The following is a 26229-nucleotide window of genomic DNA, read 5'->3' on the forward strand; positions in this document are numbered from 1 at the left end:
TTCACAGAGGTAAGGGTTGCTATTCAGAGCATAGAGCTATTCAGAGCATAGAGCTATCACAAGTTATAAAGCCTTTTCACAGGTGTATTTTATGTGGACCTTTGTAAGAGCCACTTCTCTCCACATGGCGTCTGTTTAAGATTTACATGCAAAGTACAAGAAGAAGGGGAGGTGGCTGTCAGTTGTTGCTTGCCAACCCAGTGCTGACTGCTTTTGCACTTTGCAGTGGGGTGGTTTGAGCTGCAGAAGCACAGCTTGCCTGTAATTACCACAGTTTCCTGTTACACTCATTTGAAAAGACAATGTTCCTGAGGAAGTTATGAAGACGGCAAGTAAGTTTGCTGCCTTAATTTCTGCGTGTTTGATTAAGAGCGCTGTCTTAGTTATGCTGGTTAGAGCTTATTTACACTGCTGCTCAAATGGTGCTGTCTCTTAGAGGGATGAGAAGGCTTGTGCTTCCAGATAACATATGGGCAAATTTGGATATTCTGCAGTCCTCTCAGCGAGCTGCTCATAAACAGCTGCAGAAGAGTCGAGGCAACTCCTTTCGCTGGTGCTGAAACTGAGAAAAGTGGCTTAAATATGCAGTTGCAAAATGCTGCTGCAAGCTGGGATGCTAGATGAGAAAATGCAGCCATTAGTAAATCTAGTGTATGACTATAGATGTTCCTTAACAATAGTAGCTGAAAAAAAGCAATTTCACATGTTCAAGCCAGCATGGTTTTTTTGAAGTACTGAATTATTTATGCATCAGACAGACTGTCCCAGCGGTTGTGAAGTGCGCACTAGAGAGCTCTTTCACTGCTGGCAAAACAGGTTTTTCAATAGGAAGGATATCTGTACCTTTTTGCTAACAGTCATGGCTTCCTGCTTTTGTTAGGGGAAATATGGTGAAGGGAAGCTGAAAGTTTGCTGTCTGTCTGATGCACAGATAACCTGTTTAAGGCGCTCGGTGTTCCTGCACAGCTTGCAGCACAGATAGGACTGGTGTGACTTTGTCTGTGCTGTCACAACAGCAATTGCCTTGCTATTTACAGCTCCAGTGTATACAGAGGGCTGAATATGGCTCTCAAATAAGGGGATTATCCAGAGAGAATATTGGGTGCTATACTTTTTTTCTGAGCACACAAAGTGTGCGAGGAAATGTTGTGGGAAAAGCTGGGTTGCTAGGCAGTTGTTTTGCTGGTAATGCGGGAACTGAGCCAACACGGAGCAAGCCATGGAGGCTGCTGCTTTCAGACCACAGAGCAGCAGAGAGCCTCAGCACGTTCTTTGCACTCTTGAGTTTTGCTCCGTGTCTGTTTGGAAACCGTTGATGCCACGTACTACCACTCTTTAAAACTGATAAACCTCCTGTGGCACTCTTCACCCACCCAAAATAATTTCAGTTTTTTAAACGCATCTCTGGTTTTAAGTTCCAGTTTGTGCAACTTCCATTGTCACCTCCAGAAAAAGTGAGATTTAGCAAAGGAAAGAAAGCTACTAACTTGAAAATTAGCAAATGCAAAAAATGAGTGCAAAAATTATTACAGCTTACTGTGTAAAATGAATAGCAGAGAAGGTAAATTATTTAGGTGCATGCCCATCAATGACACTCCAGGTTTCTTTACATCATCACTTTTAAGATGCGTTCTGCTTAAGGTTGAGCAGACTAGAGTACTTCTATAAACACCTACACTAACTTAAAGCACCATTAACTGGATATGAAATGATGTGAAGGTCCAAAATGTTCCCTGTAGATTAAGAACCACAAGATCCTGAAACTTGTGGCAGCCTTAGTGATAGGGACTAATTTCCATTTCTGAGCTAAAGTAGGAAGAAGAATACAGCCTTTGGGCACCACATGGCATTTCAGAGAGCTGTACAAGACAATCTTAGGTACTTCAGCTGTAGAACTGGAAATCCAATGCCAGACAGCGGGAAGCCAGAGAGCTGCTCTCCAGAAGAGCTACAGAGACTGTACCAACACTCTGATGCTGATTTAGAGAAAAGAGAGGATATTTCTCAGTGTTACTATTCAGCTTGTGTCTGTTGCCTCCTGTGAGCCAACAAAAGGCTTTGTGGCAGAGGAACTTCCATTAGACTCGCTGCTCATGGGCATCACCAGTGTGTGCCAGCAGGGTCTCATGGCCAGACAAGTGTGGAGAACAGGATCTTGCATTGAGTCACCTTCCTGCTGTCTGGTGGCAAGTTTTGTTTTAAAGGATTATTGTAGCTTAATGTCAGTGGTGCCAACCCAAATCTCTGTCAGTGCCAAGGCTGGCAATGGTGTGAATGGTTTGCCACGAATGCTCAGGAGAAGGATGAGTTTCCTGTAAAAGGGAACTCTCATCCCTGATGCCTGTAATGCACAAGTTGTGGTGACCTGAGAAACCAGAAGCTGTGTATCATCTTGCACAGTTACTATATGCACTTTTCTTCATTTCCTTTGACATATGTAAGTTAATATTTCCCAAGCTGTGGCTAAGAGCATTATGGCATCTTTTCAGCTCATCTTTGTTAGTTCCAATTTTAGCGAGAATTTAGTTGAATATAAAACCTTATTTTATTAATACACTAATTCATCTTTTTTCTTACTGAACTTCATAAATAAGTCAATGTACAGAATTGTATTGCAGAAGCTCTACTAAATAATAAATAATGCATTTGGTTTGTCATATGATTCTGTGCTTGTCTCTGCCCAGTGCTCCTCTGATTCACAAAATGCTTTTTAGATCATAGAGTATGTAAGTTAAGATTATATTTTTTGCTGTACCTATCACACAACTTCTGCCTATTCTAAACTTGATACTTCTGCAAAAAGCTTATCCAGAGCAATATTACTGAGCAAAAATGTTAATTTATTTCATAATGTCTCTCTGAAGTTTCAGTTGTGTTTTTTATTTATTTATGGTTTTGTTACGAATTAGTGAAATTTGGAGTTGAGAAACAGAGTACTGTCCTAAAGCCCTATGGCTGTCACATACAGATTCTGTTTTTAAAGATCTCCCAAGGGTTCTAGAGGAGCTCAGAGGCTAGCTGTTCTGTGCCTGTTGTGTACTTCACCTAAATTAAATCCATTTACATTATATGTATGCATCAGGAGATCAAATAATTCTTTTAGGAGAGCAATGGTCTAGAGAGCAATTGGGGAGAAATGTTTGTTAATTGAGAATTTATAGGAATATCCAGACACTAACAGCTTGCAAGAGTAAGTGCAGATGTGGAGCCAGAAACTACTAAATGATTGATTGTTTCTCTTCAAAGCTTCTACCACAGCATTTAAGTGTGCATTGTAATGTTCAAGCTAAATAGAAAATTGACCTAAGATAATCCACCAGGTATTAGAGAGTATCCAGAGTGATTCCCTGAAAGCCATTTACTCTTTGTATATCTCAGTGACAAAGTTTCCAGTTAATTTTGTGTTGCTTCATTGCAGCATGAGCAGTGAAGTCAAATCAAGATATTAATAGATGCCAGATAGACATATGACAAAACTGCATTGTGAGAAGTTGGTGAGCCACAAGCTTCTAGCACCAGATCAGAACGAGGTGCAGAGAAATATCAATTAAATTATTCCTGAAAAGTTCTGCCTAGGAAGTGGCTAAGGTACCTTTGATATTAGAAGGTACCTTGGCCTGTGAAAAGGCAGAGGCAGGGAGACACTGTGAAGGGGCATATGCATTATGAATGGGAAAACTTCAAAAACTGCAGAAAATACAAGCAGTATTCCACAGCGAGGCTGGAAATAAACCGATTTTCCAGGAACATTGAAATTGCAGGACTATCTTTAGATTTTGCAGGCTGGGAGAGCTAGTCAAAACAATAAGGACTAAAAAGGAAGTACTACCAGGCTGACTGTAGATCACCAATGCTGAGCACTTGATTATCCCAGGAAAAGGCATCCTAAAGATAATAAAATATGCAGAAGGATGATGATGAGAGTTGCTTTGTACTGGAGAAAGTTACAGGTAGCAGCTAGAAGTTGCTGGGAAAGCGAATCTGAAGAGTAGATGTCTCTGAGCAAGATGATCCAGAGGAGAAGGAGGAGCTGCTCTGTTCAGACACTCACATGTGCTATATAATAGGCAAAGAGAGAAAAAAAAAAGTTCTTAGATAATGAGGAAAGTCAGTTCTGCAGATAGTGCTTAAGAGAGGTGAGCTGCTAAGCTGCACAAGTCACTATAGATGGCTGATCAGTGAAATTAAGGCCTTCTCAAAATACTCATTGTACAGGAGAGTGTGTCTGAGGAACAGGCCACTGCTTAGTGTCTGAAACTGACTGACTTCACAGCTGTGAGCTGTTTGATCTGCCATAGTAAAGTGCTTTGTGGTTCACAAAACACCTCTCTGGAATCACAAGAGGCAAGCAAGGCTGGGTCCCCAAACCACCCCAGGTGTAGGGAAATCAGTGATCCTGACAAACTGCACGGGCTAAGCACCCGGTTCAAGGGGATAACTTCAGTAGATAGTATGTAGTAGTAGATAGTAGTAGATGGCAGTAGATAGGATATCTGTTATCTCCCAGTGCTTTCCTAGTCTTCCTGGAAAAAACTCATTAATGGGAGTCACAACGGCAGAAAGGGTCAGGACAAGAAGATTTTGCAAACACAGAAAATATAAGCCTGAAGAGTGAAGTCAACAGCTTCCTCAGGCTGGTGAATTACTTGCATTTTTTCTCAGTGTGTACATAGCATGGCAAAAACAGTGGCCTTTTGCAACAGGGAAGGAAAAACTACATGGATGCTAAGAAGGAACTGGCCTGGATGATGTGCATCATCTTCTGTGGAAAGGCAGCTTGATTGCATAGGATGGCAATTGTTTAAGGAAAGGGGAGTGCACCACAGGGGTGCTCTTGACTTATTCAAGGTCTCTATAGAGGAAGAGATTATTAATTTTCAGCAACTGGTTTACAAGTCCTTGGGAATGTATGGGCTGAGACCATGAAACACCATGCAAAAAACAGTCTTTGCTGCCAGTGAACTTGGCATTTGTGAATGGTGTGGAGAGAACATAGAGGATTAGTGGAAAGGACAGAAAGAGTAGCATGTGAATCAGTTTAGTTCCACCTTTCAATGACTGGGCCAGATCTTCATCACTATCTAAATCAGGGCTGGACTACACTGTACTTTTCATCATCTCCTGAGCCACTTCCTTCTCAACATTCTGCCAGGAGGCAGAGGATCTTATTCAAAGATCATTGCATCTACTGCTAACTAATAGAAACATAATAGCATTGTCTTTAAAACATTGGTGAGTTGTGTGGCAGGACAGCATTTATTAAGTATTCCTCTGCCTTGTTCAATTAATTTGTATCATTTAGTGTCTCTGTGGTTTTAATTTTTCTATCTGCTGCCCTTAGATTTATGAGCAACAGCATGGTCTCCCCTCTGAAATGTCTTGTGAGGCTGAAATCTTATTAGCCCTCACGTAAGCTGTTGTCCCTTCTGAGAGGTTCTTGAAAACACGTCAGTAAAATGTCCATAAAGCAGATTGTTGGGAGGAGCATATACTGCAATAAAATGCACAGAGAAAAGATTGTACAGCAAAGATCTCAGTTAAAGTTCTAAGAAGTAAATAGATGTAGCTACCTTCCTTTTAAGCTCCTCTTCTTTAAAACCACCTCTTCTAGCAAAGGTGTAGTTTTGTCCTCTTTGTCTGTTCTTATAAACATTCAGTTCTGCTTGCTGGTTGTTAGTATGGTACCACCCTTTTCAAATACAGATGATAAATTTCTGTTCTCCTTTCCTCCTCCGCAGACGTGTATGTCACACAAACACCATACAGTCATGCTCTGGTGAACCTTTGGGGACAAAAATAAGAGTTACCCAAGGGAAGAGATGAAGTAAATGGCTCAGAGGACCAGAGCCTAAAATTTTAAACAACAGCAAGAAGAAACTGATGCTGTAGGGAAGTAAAGGCATTTTAGAAAAAAGCAACTAAGCCTTAATTCCTGACTGTGGCTTTCCAAGCAATAATGGTTTCCTTCCCCTGCTCCTCCCAGCACATACACACATCCCTCAGACCACCAAATTATGATGATTACAGTACAAAGAGGCAGCCAAAAGATTTGCTAATATATATTCTACGCATACCAACAGTGTCTGTGTCATACAGAAAAAATGCATGGGATTTTTTTTTTCATTTTTAATAGCAATAACCAACAGAGGTCAGGGCATGTCCTAAGGATATATTGACTGTTTGGTGACAATATCCTTAACCTTACTTATGGACTACCATTAGTTCCCATTGAGCCATTAATCTGCAGAAAACACTGTGAACCAAGGCTGCTATTTCCTATGTAATAGCAGTGCAAATCAGCAGAAGACATTTTTTAAGAGTGGATAGAAATACTATACTGTACCTAAAATGCATGTTGTGCAAGAATAAGGGCAGGAAGGGAAAACTTCCTGTACATAGGACCAGACTGATTCTTGTGGGACACACCACCATCCTTCTCCTGGACATTCAGGGAAATAGGCTGACTTCTTCTGACCCTCTACACAGAGTAGAAGGTCATCGTTGCTTGTCACCCACAACTAAGTTCCATCAGGAAATATTGCTTAACAACAGACGGGTCTTTTCTGTCACTGTTGACTTTTTCTGCATTTTTTACATCTCTGTTTTAGTCAATTAGCTAAATGTGTTATCTTCAGTGAATGACTTTTCGTCATGCTTGCAGTTTGTTCAGTAATGCAAGCATCTAATTTCCTTCATATGAATGAAATTACGCTTCCCTTAGTCTCTGAAAAATTACAGTCTGAGAATAAGTGCAGTGTAAGGAGGACTGTCTCCAGGAAAGCAAAGAGGGAGTTTGACAAAGTAAAGCCATGGAAACTGTATAAATCAAAGCAGAATTGCTTATAAATATTTCCCTTTTTGGGGTGTGGGTGTAAGCAATTGCATTATTTGAAGACACCTTTCCCTCATAACATCTTTACCCGTGGTGCTGCAGTGTATCCCTAGGGAAATGCACAGCAGCGGGCAGGATGGCTGTGGAAGCTGTGGGAACCCCTCCAGGAAAGCCCCAGGAGTCCCCAGCCTGGATCTGCAGTGGGAACCTGGGCATGGGACAAAGCTCTGCCCTGCTGAGCATCCTCTGCTGAGCAGCAAAGCCAGCACAGCCCCTCTGCTAACGTGACTGAGCTGCTTCCAGCAACCAAAATAGTCCTTGTACTGATGCCAGCTGACTTTATAGCCCGTCCTGTCCTGTCACTCAAATGGTTGCAATTGGAGCTTTCAGCACATAATCCGAAGCTGGTGTGACGAGAAGGGTGTTAGAGTTTCACATAATAGAGTTTGGGTTCAATTTAATTTACAAAACACAGCATCATAAGTGGTTCAGCATAAAAACTCTCCTGAAAGACCTTGGCTTCCAATCCAAGAGGTGGCTTTACTCCTGCAAAAGCTTTGATCCTGTAGAAGCCCACCTTTCCATCTTACATAAACTGCCTCACACCTTTCAAAATGACAATGTCCATGCTCATTATTTCAGCTTTCCAAAGCTCCCTGGGGGAGCTCTGAGGGGCAGCACCAGGGAGAAGAGCAGAGGGGAGTGGAAGGAACAACCAATGCAGGGATCTCATAGCAAGGGGAAGCTTCTCTGAGCAAACATCCAAGCAAGGCAGAAGGTCAGAAGGTGATCCAGAAGAAGGCATGACAGAAGAGGACATAGAAGTAGAATTAGGAGGAAGCTGAGAAGAGAATGTGATTGACCAGAGGAGACCAGGGTGTGGGGAAATAACAGCCAGTCTCAGGAGAGAAACCAAGCAGAAAAGATATGAGCAAGGAGTTGGTCTCATAAAAACCCATAAAGAACATGCCCAAATGACAGAACTGCTTAGAGATGGTGAGGAAGAGTAATACTGTGTTGGTATTCCTGCTGGCACAGGCCCCAGCCAAGAGGCTGAGATTAGACAGGCACAGGGTGACAGAAGGATTCTGCTGTGGAAAACTCACAGGGCTTTTATTCATCTTTTATTCTCTGCTTTTAAACCTGGGAAGCAGAGTGGATGTGATGAGGGCCATGCTTACCCCATGGCCTGGCACTAGCATTAGGATGGACACACAGCCTGCACTGGAGTCCAAGCAATGCTTAACACCCACATGGAGCTCAGTGTGCAAGCCTGGGACACCTGTCTCACACTCTCCTCCCACAAGGCCAGGAACCAGTGAGATCCTGTGGCCATGGCCTGTTGAGACAGGGAAAACTCCATATCCTAAATTAAAATCTGGGACAAAATAGTGTTCTGAAGCCTGGAGCTCAAACTTGGAAGCAGGCTCAAACTTGGAAGTGTTCTCCAGGGCTGCCTTGGCTGATCTCTCTAGCTGTATCTCCACCCAGGCCAAATGTCCACTCAGACTTTTCTCAGGTTTAGCTGATGGTTTCCTGGACTATCCTATTGGTTACATCAGGAGGAAAAAGTGTTTGACAGGACTTAAATCAAAGATAATTAAGTTTGCTAAACTGGAAATTTCTTTATTTTTATTATTTGTCTAAATGTGATCATAAGGGGGCTTTTTAAGGAGTAGCCAGGACACATACAGGAGGTAGGCTGCTCTGATGGCTGGGGCCATCTCTGGACTACAGTGAGTCCTGGGGAGTAGGAGAGTGGGAGACCAACCCAGGAAACAAGATGGAACAGCAGAGATCCACAGGACAGGACAGTGAGCTTTGGTGCAAAGGAGATCAGGATGGAGAAGCCTGATGGGAGAAGAGCTGAGTACTGATCTTCCTATGGATTTCTGGAATTAAGTTCCCACCTCTCCTGTTCCACCCTTAATCTATTAGTGCTTCTGGTTTAGTTTTGCTGAAACATGAGAGGAAACATGGGTTGCACCAACTCTTATGGTTTCTAATTTTACTTGTGTATTGATACACGGAAGTAAGGAGGCTCCACTTAGCCAGAATGTGACTGTGTATTCCATAAGCTACTTTGTACTATATTCTTTTATGAGGGTCTTTAGTATTCCATAAATATTACTATAACTTACTCTGTTTTCACTGAGACCATGAAAAAGCCTAATGCAGACCAGCTTGTGGGCTGTGAATTCACACTTCAGCTACTGCACACTGAGTTACTCATGGTAGACAGGACCTGACTTAAAACAGCATGACTTCTGTGCATAGATGAGGTTTATTTGCTTGTACTTGTATCTCCTACATGATCAGGCATCAACTGCAGCTGGAGTCTCTAAGTGGTTTTGTAATAGAAGCATAACGATAATAAAAATAGTAATAATAATAGAAATTGAATTATTTTCCATTAGGTAACTTGGCAGTGTTACAGTTGTACTCTCTGATCTTAAAGGTCTTTTTCAACCTTAATGATTGTATGAATTTAAATTGGTCATGTCATTGTAAGCATGATACAAGATGTAGTAAAGAAATCCTTTTATTGGTAATCTGTTAAATGGAGACACACAAAGGCTCAGCTCTAGCCTGTAATTTCTTAACTCACATATGGGAGAAATGTTATGAGTATTTCTTTTACTTCCAGCCTGCCAAAGATGGGGTGCAGTTCTTCCAGTCATACTCAAGGAGTGTGTTGTGTTTTGGGTGGGAGAATCTGCCACTGATGTGGCAAGCCCTGCTTGCTTCTTGTGTGTCTGGGAGCATTTGGCTCATACCACCAGGACTTAAGGAAGTGACTGTGAAGCCAAGTGACAAGATGGGAGGTATTTTCTTGATTCTATTCTCTGGCCCAAGCTCCTGTATTTGGAAGGCTTGGAGAGCTATTTGCAAGATCTAGGAATGTTGCTGTGGAGACAGCCCATCCCTCAGTCCTCACCCGAGCTATGGGAGAGCCACTGCTTGGAGACAGTGTTCAGGGGGAGCAGTTCTAATGGGATGAGCATGCACCCCAAACAGTTCCCTGTATTGGACATGGAAGGGAAAATTAATCAAGGCTATACAGGTAGAGATAATTAACTCTTTGTTTAATTAGGAGATCGCATCGTTGAAAAAGGATGTTCCATGGGTTAATAGTTTCCTGTGGTGTGTAAGTGCCAAGACCAAATTAAATAGCTTGGTAAAAGCAAATGCTGAAGTGAAGGGATAAAGACACACAGTGTGTTAATGCACATAGGCTTGTAGTAGCATCCATTTATTTTGTCGTGGAAAAAAACTTGAATGGCTTGAATAGTATTATCTGAGGCTGGTAAGTGACACTTGACCACTCTATCATTAATCAAGGGCCACATTTTTAGTTCTGTTTTAGAAGGCTATTTATTTATGCATAGCTTTATAATCATAAAAATATCCCTTTTTGTTTAAGTATCAGCTAGTTTTAAAAGAACAGTACTTGTAAATAGTCCTGGCTCTCTAGCAGCTCAACAGACATGACAACACTCTGGTATCATCACAAGGTTACATCAGACAAATAGGTCGTTTCACAGGGTAATGGTCCTGATGATGCATAAATATTCTGACATTTATAGAAAAAACATATGTCAAGGCAAATAACCACATAATTTCTAGAGTAATGTGTGAATTGTGTGCTTTGGCAGAAGTCCTCATTTATACAAAGTCTTCATCTAAATGATGTCTGTAAACGAAGAGGCTTTTTGCACAGTAGCTGCTGGTGAAGCTCTGGGTGGGTTGCTTTTGGTGTCACTACAAACGATCTGCACTCTGAATGATGCTCTTCTCTTTGGGTAAGACATGAAGTTATCCAGAAAAAATAAAGATGCTGTAGCACTTAGGGAATGTTACTTCTCCTAATTTATCACTCTCTCCCAACTCTCTTTGTAGGGGCAGACACTGGGGAGAAGAGAACTGTGCTGACACTGTCTCAGTATATCTACCAGGTTCTCTCCTCCTGATGCATATGCAAATTGGCCTTACTGGCTTCCCCTCCTAATTTTTATCACTGAAAATGCTCTGTTAGACTTAGTTCTTTTCAGTGGACTTCTCATTTGGCTGTGAGCATTAGCATGTAATTTGACAGAAGAGAGACATAGCTTATGTGGTTTTAGAATTAATAGCATTCATAAGTACTATCTTTAGGTCTTTGTAAGTTCTCTTTTTTATTTGCCTTATTGAAAAGATAATAAATTATAAGGGAATGTATTCAAACTGCAGTTTTTTTTTCCCAGGAGATAATATGAAAAGTATTGCATAAAAGCAGTTTTGACTAGCTGTGGATTAACAGGAGGCCTAATCTTTGCAAGGGAAGGTTTATAAGGTGACTCAGTCCTCTCCTGTGTACTGATATTCATAGCCTGTTAGGGAAGAAAAAATAGTAGGAGCAGGAGGGATCTTTGGAGAAGGGCCCCTGTGGCACTGTATGAAAGAGGCACATCATGTTGGTGTCTAAGCTGTGGGACCCAGGGTGAGCACTTCCAGCTCCACATAGAGGTTCAACCCAGGTACACACCAATATCCTGCCTTGTGCCTCATGTTTCCTGGGTCCTCCCACTGGGAGGCATGAGGGTCTTTGTATCTCATTCCTCAGGGGGCAAACGGGGCTGAAATGTGCACTACTGAGTCCAGCTGGTCAGTGCTAGATAAAAAATGGGAATGTTCCTACCCACTCCTTCCCTTACTGCATCTACATGTCAGCTCCCTGTCAGCTCACTGAAAGGAGTTTCAGCCTTAGTTTCACTCAACAGAAGAAAAAACTACTGAGCCATGTGTTTTTAAGGTCAGTTCCTGGCTCTTTATGAACTAATACTGAATTTCACAGACTTTAAACATTCATGACAATGAATCTTTGCTCAGTTTCTTCCAAACATGTGAGTGTCAGCCTACCTTTGAGGTGAGAAAGCAATTCCATGTTTTAAGACTCTGTAAATGCAACATAGGTAATGGTGAGGCTTTAATACAATTATGCAAAGTCCTGCAAAATTTTATGGAGAGGAAACTAAAGTAGAGCCTCATTAGAAAGCAGTGGTTTTGTAGATACTACAGTAAATAAGGTCAGATATCCCATTCTATCATCATTTATATCCCTTTGCGTGCAAAATGTCAATGTGAATATGTGAAATTCATATTTTCACATTCTAAATTTAAAAAATGTGAAAATAAAATAAGGGTTGGGGCAGTAAACAACCACACAGGTGCAACAGTTTGTGAGTCAGAGCCATAAACCATGTTTTAAATTTTTTTTTAACATAGAAAAGTATAGCTATCCTGCAAAAATGTCTAGATTTTTACATTTAATAAATACAGTTAATACTATGTTATTTTATTTGTTGTGTTGGGTTTTTTTTTTACAGGAAATACATTTGATGGAGGAGCTCTGTTGCTGTTACTGTAGGGAGCCAAGCTTGATCAATAGAATGTATGAAGCATCCCACAGGTACTAATTCCTTTTCCATGTAGCCAAAGGACTTCCTAAGTTTAAGATACATTCAGTACAGACTAGAAAATTGTTACTGATAACTGACCAAAAAGAGGCAAGAGGATCAGAATGTGGAGTACGTATATTTACTATGAATTCATGACCTTTCTTGTCTCCACTCCTTATACCTGTGTTGAACACACTGTACCGGTGCAATAATGCTGATTCTGCAAACCTCCACATTAGACCTGCTCCCAGTCATAGATGAGTTGTGCAGACGTGGTGTCAACAGTAAGCCAGGTTTCAGGAGCCAACTTTCATGTCAGGAATGGGGTGCTGGGTGCTAACATCACTGAGTGATGCTGTGAGACAGAGATGTTGCTAAATGACAGAAGCTCTTGAGAGTGACTTCCAGAGGGAAAACACATAGGGTAGTGCAAAGCAACAAAATTCCTGAGATGTTTGGTAGTATTGTCTCAGGGGTATGCCAAGGGCCTGGTTTTGGTTTAGAGTTTAGAGGTTTTTTAATTCCATTACTACATTTTCTAAGCATGTCAGATGCTACTCTGAACTAGGATGTAACTTGACAGTGTGAAGGTCAGCATATTCGTTATGCCTGAGGTCATGCCAAAAATGTAGAAAGGTTTCCTGAGAAGCACTAGGAACTGTTTTGTTTGGGACATTTGAGAGAATGCTGGGGAAAATACTGTTAAACAAATAAAAATCACGATATTTTGCAAAGGGATTAACTGTGTCACCCAAAAAGTTTCTTCTAGATGTACCTTTTATGATTATTTGAACTAGAGAACAGGACCAGAAACCAAGATACAATTTTTTAAAAGCTCTAAAATGCTATTCATCTTTTGATTCCAGCAATACCAATGATTGAAGGACAAACTCTAATTATTGCCATCATTGTTGTCTAACTGAAGTGACATATTGTAGCTAGCAAGATGCTTATATAACACTGTCTAAAATGTTTTTGTGCTCAGAAAAGGTCATAAGTAAGTGACTTTGAAACTTAATCAATGGAAGTACAGGAAAATTTCTGTATTTCATTATAAATCCTGTTTAAATCCATTGAGGTCAGAGTTACTTGGGATTTACAGTAGAGTAAATGTGTGCAGAATATGCCTCTATAGTTTTAACTGTGCTTTATTTCCACTGTACAGATATGATGTGTTTATCTGCAGCTTGCACTGAATAATTTTAAAGAGAACAATATGCAGAACAGAAAATGATAGCCATAGGACAAAAAGTAAAAAGTTTGACATTCTTTAATATTAAAGATGTTTTCTAGTGTTTCTAAAACGGTTTGTAAAACTAGTGAATACTTTATGTAAGGACTACAGTGACTAGCTTTGTATGTAGGACATTTTAAATAGGATTTAAAAGTACGGTCTTGCTCTCTTTTTAATAGTGTTTATCTTCTTGGCACATTATATATTTTTGTAATCTCTAGACAAAGCCATATATCCTTTAGAGAAGGAGCAGCTTGCCTGAGAGTCTTGTTTTGTTATGCTTCTTTTGGGCCAGTTTAGATATCTGGGTTTATTTGGTTTGTCTTTTGTCACTCTGTTAATGGAAAGCACTGTCACCACCTGAGATCACACAGAGGAATCAGTAGGGCCCTTTGTTTCAGGATGTAAATGTGCAGTCAGCAATGCTGGGCAACCAAAGGTAGCAGGAGGAGGAGACTTCTGGCCACAAGTGGTTGGTTTGTTTTCTAAAGCAGCCAAGAGTGAATTTGAACCCATAACACAAATCCTGCTTTTCTGTATAATTGCTTATGAAGATTACAGTATAAGGTGAGACTTGAACAGAGATAAAAATCAAACCCTGAACCATAATAGAAATCAAATTTGATTTTGTAAGTTTTATATGCAGGTCTGGATCAAAACTTTCACAGAAGACCCTAGACTGATTTAAGACAGGTCCTGAGCCTGAAGTCACTTCAGTACTAGGTGGAATGATGTAAAAAAAAAAGAAAAGAGAGGAAAGAAAACCAGAAAGGTGCCCATGTAAAACAGTGCACCTCTCCTGGGATTCCTGTGTGGCTTTTCTAGATAGGACCTATAGAAACTTACCCTTACTGAGCAAACTGCAGCTATGCTCTGCTGCTAGAGCCAGTGCATTTTCTGCTGCTGGGACTCTTTTCCCTGCTTCATGTACACAAAGAGAGCTGGAAGTAACAGATAAAATTACAGTAGGGTTTTGTTCAGTGCTCTTATTTGGGAGGATGCATTGGGCTGTGCAAAAGTCAAAGGGATGGGTTTTCCTGTTTCTTTCCTAATGGTGAATTTTGCAGTGCAAATATGGGAGGTGTACCTGCCTGCAGTAAATTTTCCTGAAAAAGCATCATGGAGTAGACAGATAACACAGTACAGTTAGTTTATTTAGGGGTGTTATTTAAAGAGTTGAACAACACAAGTAACTGTTAAATTCATTGCAAATACAACAGCTTTTGTGAGTGCACTAGGAAAATAGTCATAAATGTGTTTGTATAAAATATTTGCTCTTCATATGCCTTGTTATATTACTGTAAATTTAAAAATGCCCTGCCTCTTGGGAAAATTTACTGTGTTAATCACTTTTCAAGCCAGAATATGTCTGGTTTGGAAGACAAGTTGCAGCTGCACTGTCTCAGGAGGAAAGGACAGCATTCCTGGGCATTTCCTGGCCCAGGAGAAGTATGACTCCAGTCAAAAAGTCTGCTGGTTTGAGGGTAAAGCTTGCACCTCTTCTGGCTGGACACCTTGCTGCTTTGCAGTGGCTCTCTGCCAGGCAGCAGAAACAGTGCTTGCATGCTTTCTGTCAGGATTCTCCAGCAGAAGACTGCTTGATGCACTGGAATCAAGGCTTTCCACAGCAAATGTCCATAGTGCTTGCAAGTTAATCAACTAAACTACTGGGGAGGCAGCCTGGCTCAGAGTGACCTCACGTATGATGTGGCTTGGTGCCTGCCAGCTCAGTGTGCTACCCGGCCACCCAAAGCTCCAGGGGGTCCCCAGACAGGACAGGGAGCAACTCTCCCTTCAAGAGATGAGTTGGGAAGACAGCTACAAGGAAGCCAGGCATCAATAGGGACCCTAATAATGCCAATCAATGAATAGGGATGGGACATTCATACCTCTCTTCTCTAAGCTAGTCTAGTCCTATGCATGCAATGCTTTCTACCTGTTACTTGGTCACACATTGTGAATTACTCAGTGATTTGTTGATTTGGAATATGTGAAGTGATTCCTCTGCTAAGGCAAGGCAAGAGAATTTATATTTGAGAACAAGTTTCTGAATAACTATCATCTGTGTCATCAGAGATGTATTCAGATTGTGAGACAGGCAGATACATTTTTAAAAATCTATTTTTACTAGGCTTTGTACTCTACTGGCACTGCTGATGTAAGTTGTGGCAATCGATTCACATTTCATGTAAATACCTAAGAGACTTGCTGATAGTGATTTTATTTTATCACAAGTGTCAATCTACCTAGTATACGAAATTTACTGAAAAGAAAATTAATCATAATCTATCAGGCACTCAGTTCTTTTCTGCATATTCTGGTGGCAGGTCTGGGCACAGTGCAAAGCACATGACCAGAGCAGCTGGTTTCCATCAAATGGCATCATGATGGCATTAAGGAAAGTAAACTAGGTCCTGCTGGCTCTATGGTTTATGCTCTGCAGATCAGCTGATGTAATTTTCTCTGATGGATCTCTCACCCTATGTAGTGTCCTGGGGAGCTGGACTGCAGTTGCCTATTCAGGCTGCACTTGATGAATAGCTACGGGAATAGAAACACACTGCCCAAAAAGGCAGGGGTGCTGGCTTGCCATTAATATTGCTGTGTCTCCTGTTGGTGAGTTTTAGGGGTAAAAAACCACCAAGGCTGGAATCTGTTACCTATAAGGTAGTTGTTACCTTACAGACTTGGCAGTGTGGGTGCAAGTTCTTGTGATTCAGTCCGTTGTGCAAAATAATGGCATCTGTCTGCTGGAAATCAGGCTGAGATTATACACATCTCTGTTTATAGACCAGTGACTATGTGTCAATGGCAATATCTTTTGTTCAGTGACCTGGAACCTGATTTGTAAATGCATTTGTCTGGTTTTATGCTCATGTGCATACTTTGTGTTTTTTAGTATACTGATGCTCATGTAAACACACTTCATGAATCAAGGACCTTGATTAGATCTGGGCTTGTGTAAATATTTTATTTAATCTATCCTAAGTTATTTCTCCCAGAAAACTACATTTTTTTGTTTGTCTGATATAAAAACTTGCCCAGTGCCTCACACTTTGGTACTCTGACCAAATTACAACTTCACCTCTCCAACAGAAACATTTGTGTGCAGTAGTGCTCTTTTGCACATTTAAAAATTGCATTGTGAAGTAAATACACTGTTCAGTGACTATCAGAATTTATTCAGTAAAAATGTAGATAGTAAACAATTATGTTTAATTTAAGAGCCAAAGCCACATCTCATCATGAGCTAGGAAAAAAAAATTTGTATGGAAAAAACCTCATATGTAATGATATACTGTAATGATGACATGCAAGACAGAGATAAAATTTTCTTCTTCCCTAAAAGAAAAATTGTAACAATTTCTAAAGTAGAATCCTTGATGGCCTCTGATAAGTTCGGTCTTCTTCAACATGTTCAAAAAATTTTATTACATCTTTTACTCCCCTTCCCTGATTTCTTGAAAGTATGCAGGAAACAGGCTTTAGATATGCTGTCAGATGATTTTTCTATAGCCAAATATATTTTTTTTAGAATCTGAAAACATTTGAAATATTAATTCTTTTTAAAACTACATTGCCAGCAAGGATAAGGTTAAATACAAATCTTGTAAGTAACATTTATAATGTTACTACTGCAAAAAGAAAAAAACTTTGAGTGTCACTTCAGCCAGCTGATTTTATTCTCTGTTTTTCAAGATGAATAAAATGAGAAAATCCAGGGCATAATTACTCAGTGTGTTTTGCACAGCAGCTTTCAATCTAATTGCATGAAGAATGATATGTAGAAGATCAGACACATCATATTAGTCAGAAGAGTGTCATCCTCATTGCATGTGTAAGGGCTGGGAGGTTATGAGAACTATCCTGCGCCTTGGCCAAGTTCTTTCTTTTTACTTTGCCTCTGGCTTGAAAGAAATTCTAGATTCTAACCTAGAATTCAAATAAAAACAGAATACTAGTGCAAATTCCAGATTAGAAATCCAGAGTGTTGCGTGCTTTTTTTTTAATAATCCAGGTTAGTTTTAAAGGTCTTGTGTTGTATGGCTTGTCCATATTCTGTATGTCCTCGGGTGTTTCAAAGCTGTTGGAAGGAAAAGAGCTGTGGACCCCTACCCAGGTGTCAGATGGTGAGGGAGTCTGCAGCAGGCAGAGCTCGGAGCTGGCTCTGGTCCCCTTGTGGTGCCAGGCTGCACACACTGTGGTCAGGCACACACACAGCATTTGGGATGTCAAGTGGTCTGTAAAGGACTTTTTTAAAGGTTACACGGTGCTTCAGCTGGGAAAGGGTCTGTTGTCTCTCTAGAGAGGACAGTGATTAAGACAGAGAGAAAAACGTTTTCTGGTGAAGTCTGTAAGTGACATAAAACTTGGTGAAATAGTAAGCGAATGCAACTCCTTAGAGCTGTGCCTGCACAAAGAGCCTGTGCTGGCTCCCTGGGATCCAGCCAGCCAGAGACCGTGGGCACTGTTCTCAGATACTGGGGAACTTCTGGTCCAGATGACACTCTGCTTTCTAGCTTGATGACTGTGACTTCATTCTGCAGGCTACAAAGCTGCATCGAAACACAAATCCCTCAGAGTGATTAGATTTTTCCACACAATGTGAACACAAAGATCCCAACCTGCTCTCCTATGCAGAGCATTGTATGTTTCCCAAATAGGTGCCAGCTGGGTTGCTGGGACTTTGCTGTCAGGGAGGTTTTCATTGGTGTTCACGGAAAATCTGGAGCCTGTCATGCTCAGTGCCCATACTCTGTTTTATAGCAGTGGTCTTTTCTCTTCAGCCCCAGCTGGGAACACTGACATTCACCCAGCATGTCTCCTCTGTGCCAGATTCCTCTATGCTGAATGACTAACAAGAGACCAAGGAACACTGTGAAGATATCTTTTCACTGCTAGTGCTCAGATTTTCCATTCATTGCCAAGACACAGCATCCATTACCAGCAGTAAATGTCATGCACACAATAGCTCTGCTGTCGGTGTGAAAACCTAGCTTAAACAGAGGAGGAGACAGTAAAGATCAGACACATCCTTTGTGTGCAAAACTGTACCATCCAAAATATGCCTTACACTGGAAATTCAGAAATTCAGATTGATTAGACAGGGTTGTATCCTAGGGCTTCATTGTGTGGTGTGCCTGCATCATTACTTCTTTTTTTTTTTTTTTTTTACTTGAACATCTTTACATGCCTAGGCTCTAAAACCAATTATGGTCCTTGCTCTGCCCACAAAGAAAGCAGCATTTGAAGGAAGGTTTGCAGGCTACTTACCTAACTAGATGTGGTCCTCACCTGGGTGAATGTTAGGAGATACTGGGGCTGTTGGTCTTTAACCAACTTGGAGCAGACAGTATTCCAGAGGTCATGTTTAAATAAGGAAGAGATGTGAGGAACAGTGAGGGAAGATGGAATAGGACAAAAGAAAGCAGAGCCAGGAAGATCTTAGTGCAAGGCAGTGTTAAAAACAAACACCAGGAAATGTGTCTGAGGTCAGTCTTTGAATCAGGAGCAAGACCCAAATTAAAATCTGAGTCTTCTGCCTTATAGTTTGACCTTCACTGCAAAGCCTGTAAATTGATTTAAAAGTGGTAGAATTCCTCAGTGCAAAAGTGTTTCATGCATATGAGCATACTTCTCCGTTTTTTTATAGTGAGACATAAAATCTGATTAGAAAAATAATATAGCGTGCAATGAATAAATGATATGCTCTGACATTTGGTGGTGTTTGTGAGAGATAAATCTATTTCTAGTGCAGTGTAGGCTTAAATAGCTAAGTGGTGTTTACAGGACATGGGCTTCTGCATTCCTTTTCAGTTTGCTAATATGTGCTAGTCTAGTAAGTAAGCCAACTCTGCACTGAATAAACATGTGGGATTCTGTTCATCTATAGGATTATGTGAATAAACCATCATACCTTCACTAGAGATCTATGCATACATCATGTCTTACATTGTGAAAGCACCAGTTTTTAACCTAATTGACTATGATTCTTAGATAGAGTCTCAGCCTAAAGTTTGCCTAGATGAAACTTGAAGTAAAATAAAAATATAATATGAAATAAAATAATCCATAGCTGGAAAAATCTTTGTGATGGATACTGAAAAATCCCAGTGAGATGATTGCAAAGCATAGTTTATTCTTGTAAAGCACTTTAGGATCTTTGTTTTAAATGTGTTTAAATCATAAATGCTATTGTTTAACTGCTGTTCAGCACTTTCAGTATTACATCATTTCATGAAGAAATGGGGACATGTCATTTCGACAGGATTACCATGGGAATCTATGTGGTGAATATAATAGAGAGATGGGGTTACCCAGCTGTGTAGCACCACCACCAAGTAGAAGAGGTAGGGGAAAAAAATATTTTATGGCTGGGGAAAAACAAACAAACAAACAAACAAACAAACAAAGAAAAACAAATGCTAAAGCAGTGGGGCAAATGTTAGTGATTCTTCCTCTTCAAGGGAATTTTGGTGTATTACAAAGTTATTCTAAATCCTAAGTACTTTGGGAGATTGTGAGAAAGATTTGAATTTTAATGTGGATTCTGCTCTCAGTTTTACAGTGGTTCTCTTTCTCTGCAATGACCTGAACAGCTCCCTAAAAAACGCGTGAAGTCCTTTAGATGCTGTTGGTGCAGCATGAGGAGGAATCAGGCTTTATTCAAAAGATTGCTTTCAGTCTCCAAAAATTCAAGTCCTGTCTAGCCTAGGAAGGTGCTGTGTCAAAGTCCCTGATTCTTTCTTCTTGGATCTTGCTTGAGCAGTAGCTAAGTTAAAAGCCTCATCCAGTTCTGCTGAAGCAGGTCCCTCCTACTTTTTTGCTGAGAATCATGTTTGCTGATATTATTGCTGTGGTCAGTTGAATAAGTCAGAGAGGAACATGCAGAGAGCCAAGGCATGATTTTCACTTGTAGCATCTAGGTCTTAAGAAGGAAAATGTTAACATGTGGTGCTTTCTTGCCACTTGGAAATACATAATTGTGCTTGAACACTGCCTCACTAGGGAGGGAAAAGTGGAAGTGCAAACCATCCTAGTAGGAACAAGGACAGATCACAAGCAAGGTACCTAAAGTAGTTGCTTGCATGATTGTATTAATGCCCAGAAGGGAATATGTCCATTACATTTTTTCTATGTCTGTCTTTCTCTCATTTAACAATGATCCATATAAAAGAAGGGTAAGGACAACACAAATTGGAGGAGCGAAATAATTGTCTTTAAGCAATGTCCTTTTGCTTTCAGACTGTCTGGGATTGTTTTCCCTTGCTCTTAGAAACTCCTATGTATAGCTGGAGAGCCGGGTCGGCTGCCTGGTTTCAATTTCTCTTTGTCTGTTTACTGTGACAAAATAGACCTCAGCTTGTAAGCAAACTGTAAAGCATTGAGCAAGGATGTATTTTGAAGGACAGGAACAGCTGAGCCTTCTGGAAGCTTTACAGTTTGCTGATTAGTGTGGCCTCCAGGCCGATTTTGCTTACAGTTATATGTATGTGATTTAAAGAGGAACTGGTATAATGCTGCTCTTCAAGCTTCTCTTCCCCCTCCCTCCATGAAGAAGTTGTCTCTCCAAAACTGCATGTTATCAGAGCTTTCTTCTCACCCTTTTCTCCTTCCTTCCTTCCTTCCTTCCTTCCTTCCTTCCTTCCTTCCTTCCTTCCTTCCTTCCTTCCTTCCTTCCTTCCTTCCTTCCTTCCTTCCTTCCTTCCTTCCTTCCTTCCTTCCTTCCTTCCTTCCTTCCTTCCTTCCTTCCTTCCTTCCTTCCTTCCTTCCTTCCTTCCTTCCTTCCTTCCTTCCTTCCTTCCTTCCTTCCTTCCTTCCTTCCTTCCTTCCTTCCTTCCTTCCTTCCTTCCTTCCTTCCTTCCTTCCTTCCTTCCTTCCTTCCTTCCTTCCTTCCTTCCTTCCTTCCTTCCTTCCTTCCTTCCTTCCTTCCTTCCTTCCTTCCTTCCTTCCTTCCTTCCTTCCTTCCTTCCTTCCTTCCTTCCTTCCTTCCTTCCTTCCTTCCTTCCTTCCTTCCTTCCTTCCTTCCTTCCTTCCTTCCTTCCTTCCTTCCTTCCTTCCTTCCTTCCTTCCTTCCTTCCCTCCCTCCCTCCCTCCCTCCCTCCCTCCCTCCCTCCCTCCCTCCCTCCCTCCCTCCCATCTCTTTGCTTCTTTGTTGCTCATTTCTTGCCATCTTTTTTCTTCTCTCCCTTGTCTTGTTCTGTATGTCTTTCTCTCTCTTATTCTTTCTCTCGTTCTGTTTTTAAAATTTGTTTCTGAAAGTCACTACATTCTTATGGAGGGAACAAATAACCTTTGTATTTTGTTTACTGCTTTCTGAAACATTTTGTACAAAAGGAGCTCATGGTCTAAATGCAAATTTTGCTGATGGTTTTTTCAATACCATGTGAGCTCAGCAAATCACTCATCAGCTGAATTTGGAACAGGATCGGGCTCTCAAGACAGGTTTCAGCTCTGATTGCCCAGTCAGCATGAAAGATTCAACAATCTACTTATTTGTCGACTTAGCACCAAAAAAAGCTTGAATGGTTGATGAGTTTTTGAGAACAACATAAAAACTCTAGGACCTGATAGTGACACATCTCTTAAAAGGCTTAACTTTTGGTACTTAATGGTATATGTTCCTTCGTAGCATCTAGAAAATTGTATTTGGCTGTTGTTACTTAGTGAGAATTAACAGTGCACTTCGTGATGTTCCAGAGGCAAATGAAAATTCAGGGCCTCCTACCGGGAGCCTGTTTCTCATTTCTGAAAAGCTAACTATGCTTTAATTGTGCTCTGGAAATTAGTGGTATTTCAGAATTGTCTTCTTAATTCCCAGCATTCCTGTTCTACAGATGTGGAAGATCACCCTCTTTACTCTACAGCCCATAACATTCTTCATTCATGTCAGCTAAGAGTTCAAAAACTGTTATGAGCTCACTGCTGATTTCAACTTCCTTACCTTTTTTAAGGAAAAAACCCCAACCCACAGCAGTAAACTACTCAGCTATGTATCTGCTGAACAACATACCCTGCTGTGTTAAAGAACTCTTTTCAGAGACATAAGTTGATGCTTCTGCTTAGGTCAGCTAAAAAGAATTGTCTTTTCTTGGGCACATCCTACACACATCTCTTCTTTCCAAGGGAGAACAATTTTCACCAGGCAAGCTGATACTCTGCCTGCCAGAAAAAGCAGTGGTTTTTAAAAAAAATTAAAAGCTGTCTTTAATAAAATCCTCTTTTCTGGTAAACCTGTTCTTTCTCTATTATCCAGCTATGTAATATTAAAGTGTTCAAAAAATAGTATTTTAAATTAGGAAAACGATAATTTTCTAAAAAGTGCAATCATTTTAAGTTTTATCCACTGTCACTTTTCCTAATGGCTACATGCAGCATAGAAGTAATTGGATGGTTTGGATTCTCCTTTTACTTTAAAGGTATTTAATTTAAATTATAGACTTGAAACCATTAGTAATAATGACACACTCTTCCAATAAAGTACATACTTAACAAACTACGAATGCAAAGCTATGAATAAACAATTCTATGGGCAGCAAGTACATTTAACATTGTCTAACAGCGAAGTATTGAAATTGGAGAGCTCTGAACTCCTGCCCCAACTCCATTGTGGGTTGTTGTGCACCCAGTTTCCATCTTATTTGAAACAGCCACAACTGCACTCACTCCCACAAGTTTGAAGCTGATGTCTGAAAGTGCAAGGCAAAATAAGATCACAAGCTTTTGAGCAGGGGCTCTATACCATGAAGGCCTGGAGGGACAGATATTTTACACCATCTCTCTGAAAGCCTCAGAGCATGTATGCATTATCACGAATAACACTTGTGGTACATTTGCCACTTACTTCAGCAGATACCAGCGACCAGCTAAATGAGCTGCCTCCTCCAGAAGAGGACTGAAGGTGTTGGCAGTGCTGGCATCAAAGCTGAAATATGATGAAAGAATTTGTGTGGTGTGCAATGAATGGGGGGCACACTTCCATCAGGCTCATTTCTCATCCAACAAATTCTACTTCCCGACACCGTGACGAGCTCACTGGGCCGGACCTCTCTCTTTTCTGTGCAGAGAAATAAGCCCAGTGAAGTCTGCCACTCTTCTGTTAAATCTTTAAGAGTGTGACTGACTATCAAGCCTTAGGAACTATATGGAGCTAGCTTTGTAAAAATAGAGCTGAGGAGGGTGGGTGGTGGAAAAGCACATTCAGAAATCTGACTTTTTATTCTTTGCCAAACAATTCCACTCCTCTCAGGCAGATTTTGCAAAGAGCTTCACCACATGGGAGAACAAGGGCTTGGTGAAACCTGACCTAAAGTTCCTTTAAAAATGTGGTCTTCTGTACAATGGCAAGCTGTGTGAATAAATTGCTCAGCTAATTGTATAATTTGTTCTGTGGTCTTAATGTTCTTATTCATCCTGTACATAATCATCACCAGAGCCAGTCCTGAGGTCCAGTTAGTCAATGGGCTATTTTTCAAGCCTTTGCAAGTGGTTCAGAGGCCGTGGAGGTGCTTCAGGCAGTGTTTCCCCAAAGGCCAGAGCTGCAGGGACCCTGAGCCCTGGCCCTCTTCTGTACTGAAGCAATAACCCTTGTGTCTGCTCATTTTGTTGGAGGGAGAAATCCAATGACAGCACTTCAGGGAGCCTGCAAGCCCATATAGTCCTCCTCTGTATGGAAACACCACCAGCAGGGAGGGTCTGTTTTTATGTCCCCCGTGCTGTTTCTGTGGAAATGTTTGAAGTGGCTGAGGTCCAGGGGCAGTAAAGCTCTATATTGTAGTCATTTTTGGGACAGCAAAAAGGATTTCTGTGGCAAATCCTTACAGCTGTACATATGGTTGATCAGGACTATGCAATAAAGTCCATTTCAGTGACTGCTTGTTTGTATTTTACATGACTGAGTCTTTAGCAATCTAATCCCTTATTATATAGTACAGTTTGAGTCTCTATAAATATATTTCAAGCAAAATTATATTTGAAAATAGTGTAAAAGATTATGCAGAAACAACACAATGAGGGAAAATTAGGGACTTCATTATATTTGGAAACACATTTCACAGCCTCTCAAACTGGATAGTTGGATCTGTTGGATCCAACTTGGCTCACAAACTGACTTGCTAGCCCAATGGAAGTTACTGTATTTACTAACTTATCTGCTTTTTTTAGAAGGCACTAAGCTGCCAACATTTTCTGGTCATCTGTGTTTCTCCAAATTTGAATTTCCAGTAGGTAATGTTTTGTTTGTGGGGGTGAGCTTTGAGAGGGTTATCTGAAGGAAACAAAATGTTGATAATTCGTCTGAATTTTAGAACTTTTTTGTCCTTCAGAACTGATGTGAAAATCTTGCAATGTGAAGCTTTGTTCTGAACATTCAATGAGGCTCATGATGATATGATGGAAAAAAACCCTTGTTTTGTCTAGTGGCTTTTTAAAATGCTTCTTTAGGGGCAGTTTTTGCAATTAAAGCATGAACTCAGCAAATGCCAAATATAGACTCAAGTAAAATAGTTGGTAGACTTTGGTTTACACAGCTCAGTTTTCTTTTCTCTGTGCAAGGGAGACTGGCTTACTTCAACTGAAATGTAAAAGCTCAAGGACATATAACACTGAGTGTTGTTTGATTATGTTCTGCTTTTAGAGTTTGTTACATACTTCTAGGGTTTTAGATCTCTCAGATTACTTTAGGGTCAACTTTCAGAGGTCACATTTTTATGCTTTAAAGTTGTGTTCTTGCATATTGGTAACAACTGAAAGCAGCAACATATAAATGCAGGAAATGTGGTTTCAGAATATATGCTTCAATGTATCTTTTTAAAAATTAGTTCTTGAGTTCTACCCCTAATGCAATGCAAAATACATCATTTTCTTGTATTTTAATCCAAAATCTGTGAGCTTCTTGGAGCAAATATCTTCAAATACAGAAGCAAAAGGCAAATAATATATGCATGTATTTAAAGATATTTTATCACACCTTTCTGCTTTCTTTTAATTTCTGTCTCATTTTTCTCTTCTATCTTTTAATCACAGTGTTTGTGTTAAGTAGAGGTCTTGCCATGGTGGCTGCTGGGGATGCATTCCAGCAGGGTCACTGTCATGAAAAGCTCATGGAATGTAACCTCAACAGTGTCTTCCAGCAAAGATTTCCATGAATGAACTGACTTCACAGAACGTTTGCTGGGGTAGTTTGCAGGTGGGAGTCCTGTGTATGGCTCCTCTTGCACTTTCTTCGTGCCTATCAGTTGCTATTCCTTTTAGCTTTCTGCACTGCTTGTCATGTCCTGTTTCAGGATGTTTTTTGTTCTGTGCAATTTTCACATTGGGAACATATACATGATGGGGGTTTTTTTTGTAAGGATACAGCCAGTTCTGAACTTTTATATAGGTTATTTATCTCTTCCCCTAATGCATTTTTTGGGGTGCTTCAAGCTACTTTCCTTGTGAACAGATGGCAACGAAGGGAGACATTTCCATGTTCTGGATTTAGCTTCTGATGCTTGGCTCAGAAGACAGTAACACTGACAACTACATGGCCAAAATATAGAGCATATTTATTCCACACTGTCCTGCATTAATCAGAAAAATGGAATCACAAGTCTTTGTCTTAATTTCAATTGATTTAACCAGATACTCTAGTTTTAAGTATTAGAATGGTACACCAGTGTATTATATGGTATGCAGTTCTTAAACTGTGGGATTCCTAAATTAGTGAGACAATCCCCAACAATTTA

The 26229-nt window shown here is 40.5% G+C and overlaps 1 protein-coding gene across 1 annotated transcript in view; it reads left to right on the forward strand.

Moving 5' to 3' along the window:
• Positions 1-304: 304 nt before the first annotated feature.
• The window catches only part of CEP85L (centrosomal protein 85 like), a 138819-nt gene continuing 112894 nt past the window's right edge, over positions 305-26229 (forward strand). Inside the window, exon 1 of the mRNA XM_071741071.1 lies at positions 305-332. Coding sequence (XP_071597172.1) covers positions 320-332 — 13 coding nt within the window. The 5' untranslated portion in view covers positions 305-319. The remainder of the gene's footprint in view (positions 333-26229) is intronic.

Source organism: Heliangelus exortis, chromosome 3 (genome assembly GCF_036169615.1).
Source record: "Heliangelus exortis chromosome 3, bHelExo1.hap1, whole genome shotgun sequence".
Classification (NCBI taxonomy): Eukaryota; Metazoa; Chordata; class Aves; order Apodiformes; family Trochilidae; genus Heliangelus; species Heliangelus exortis.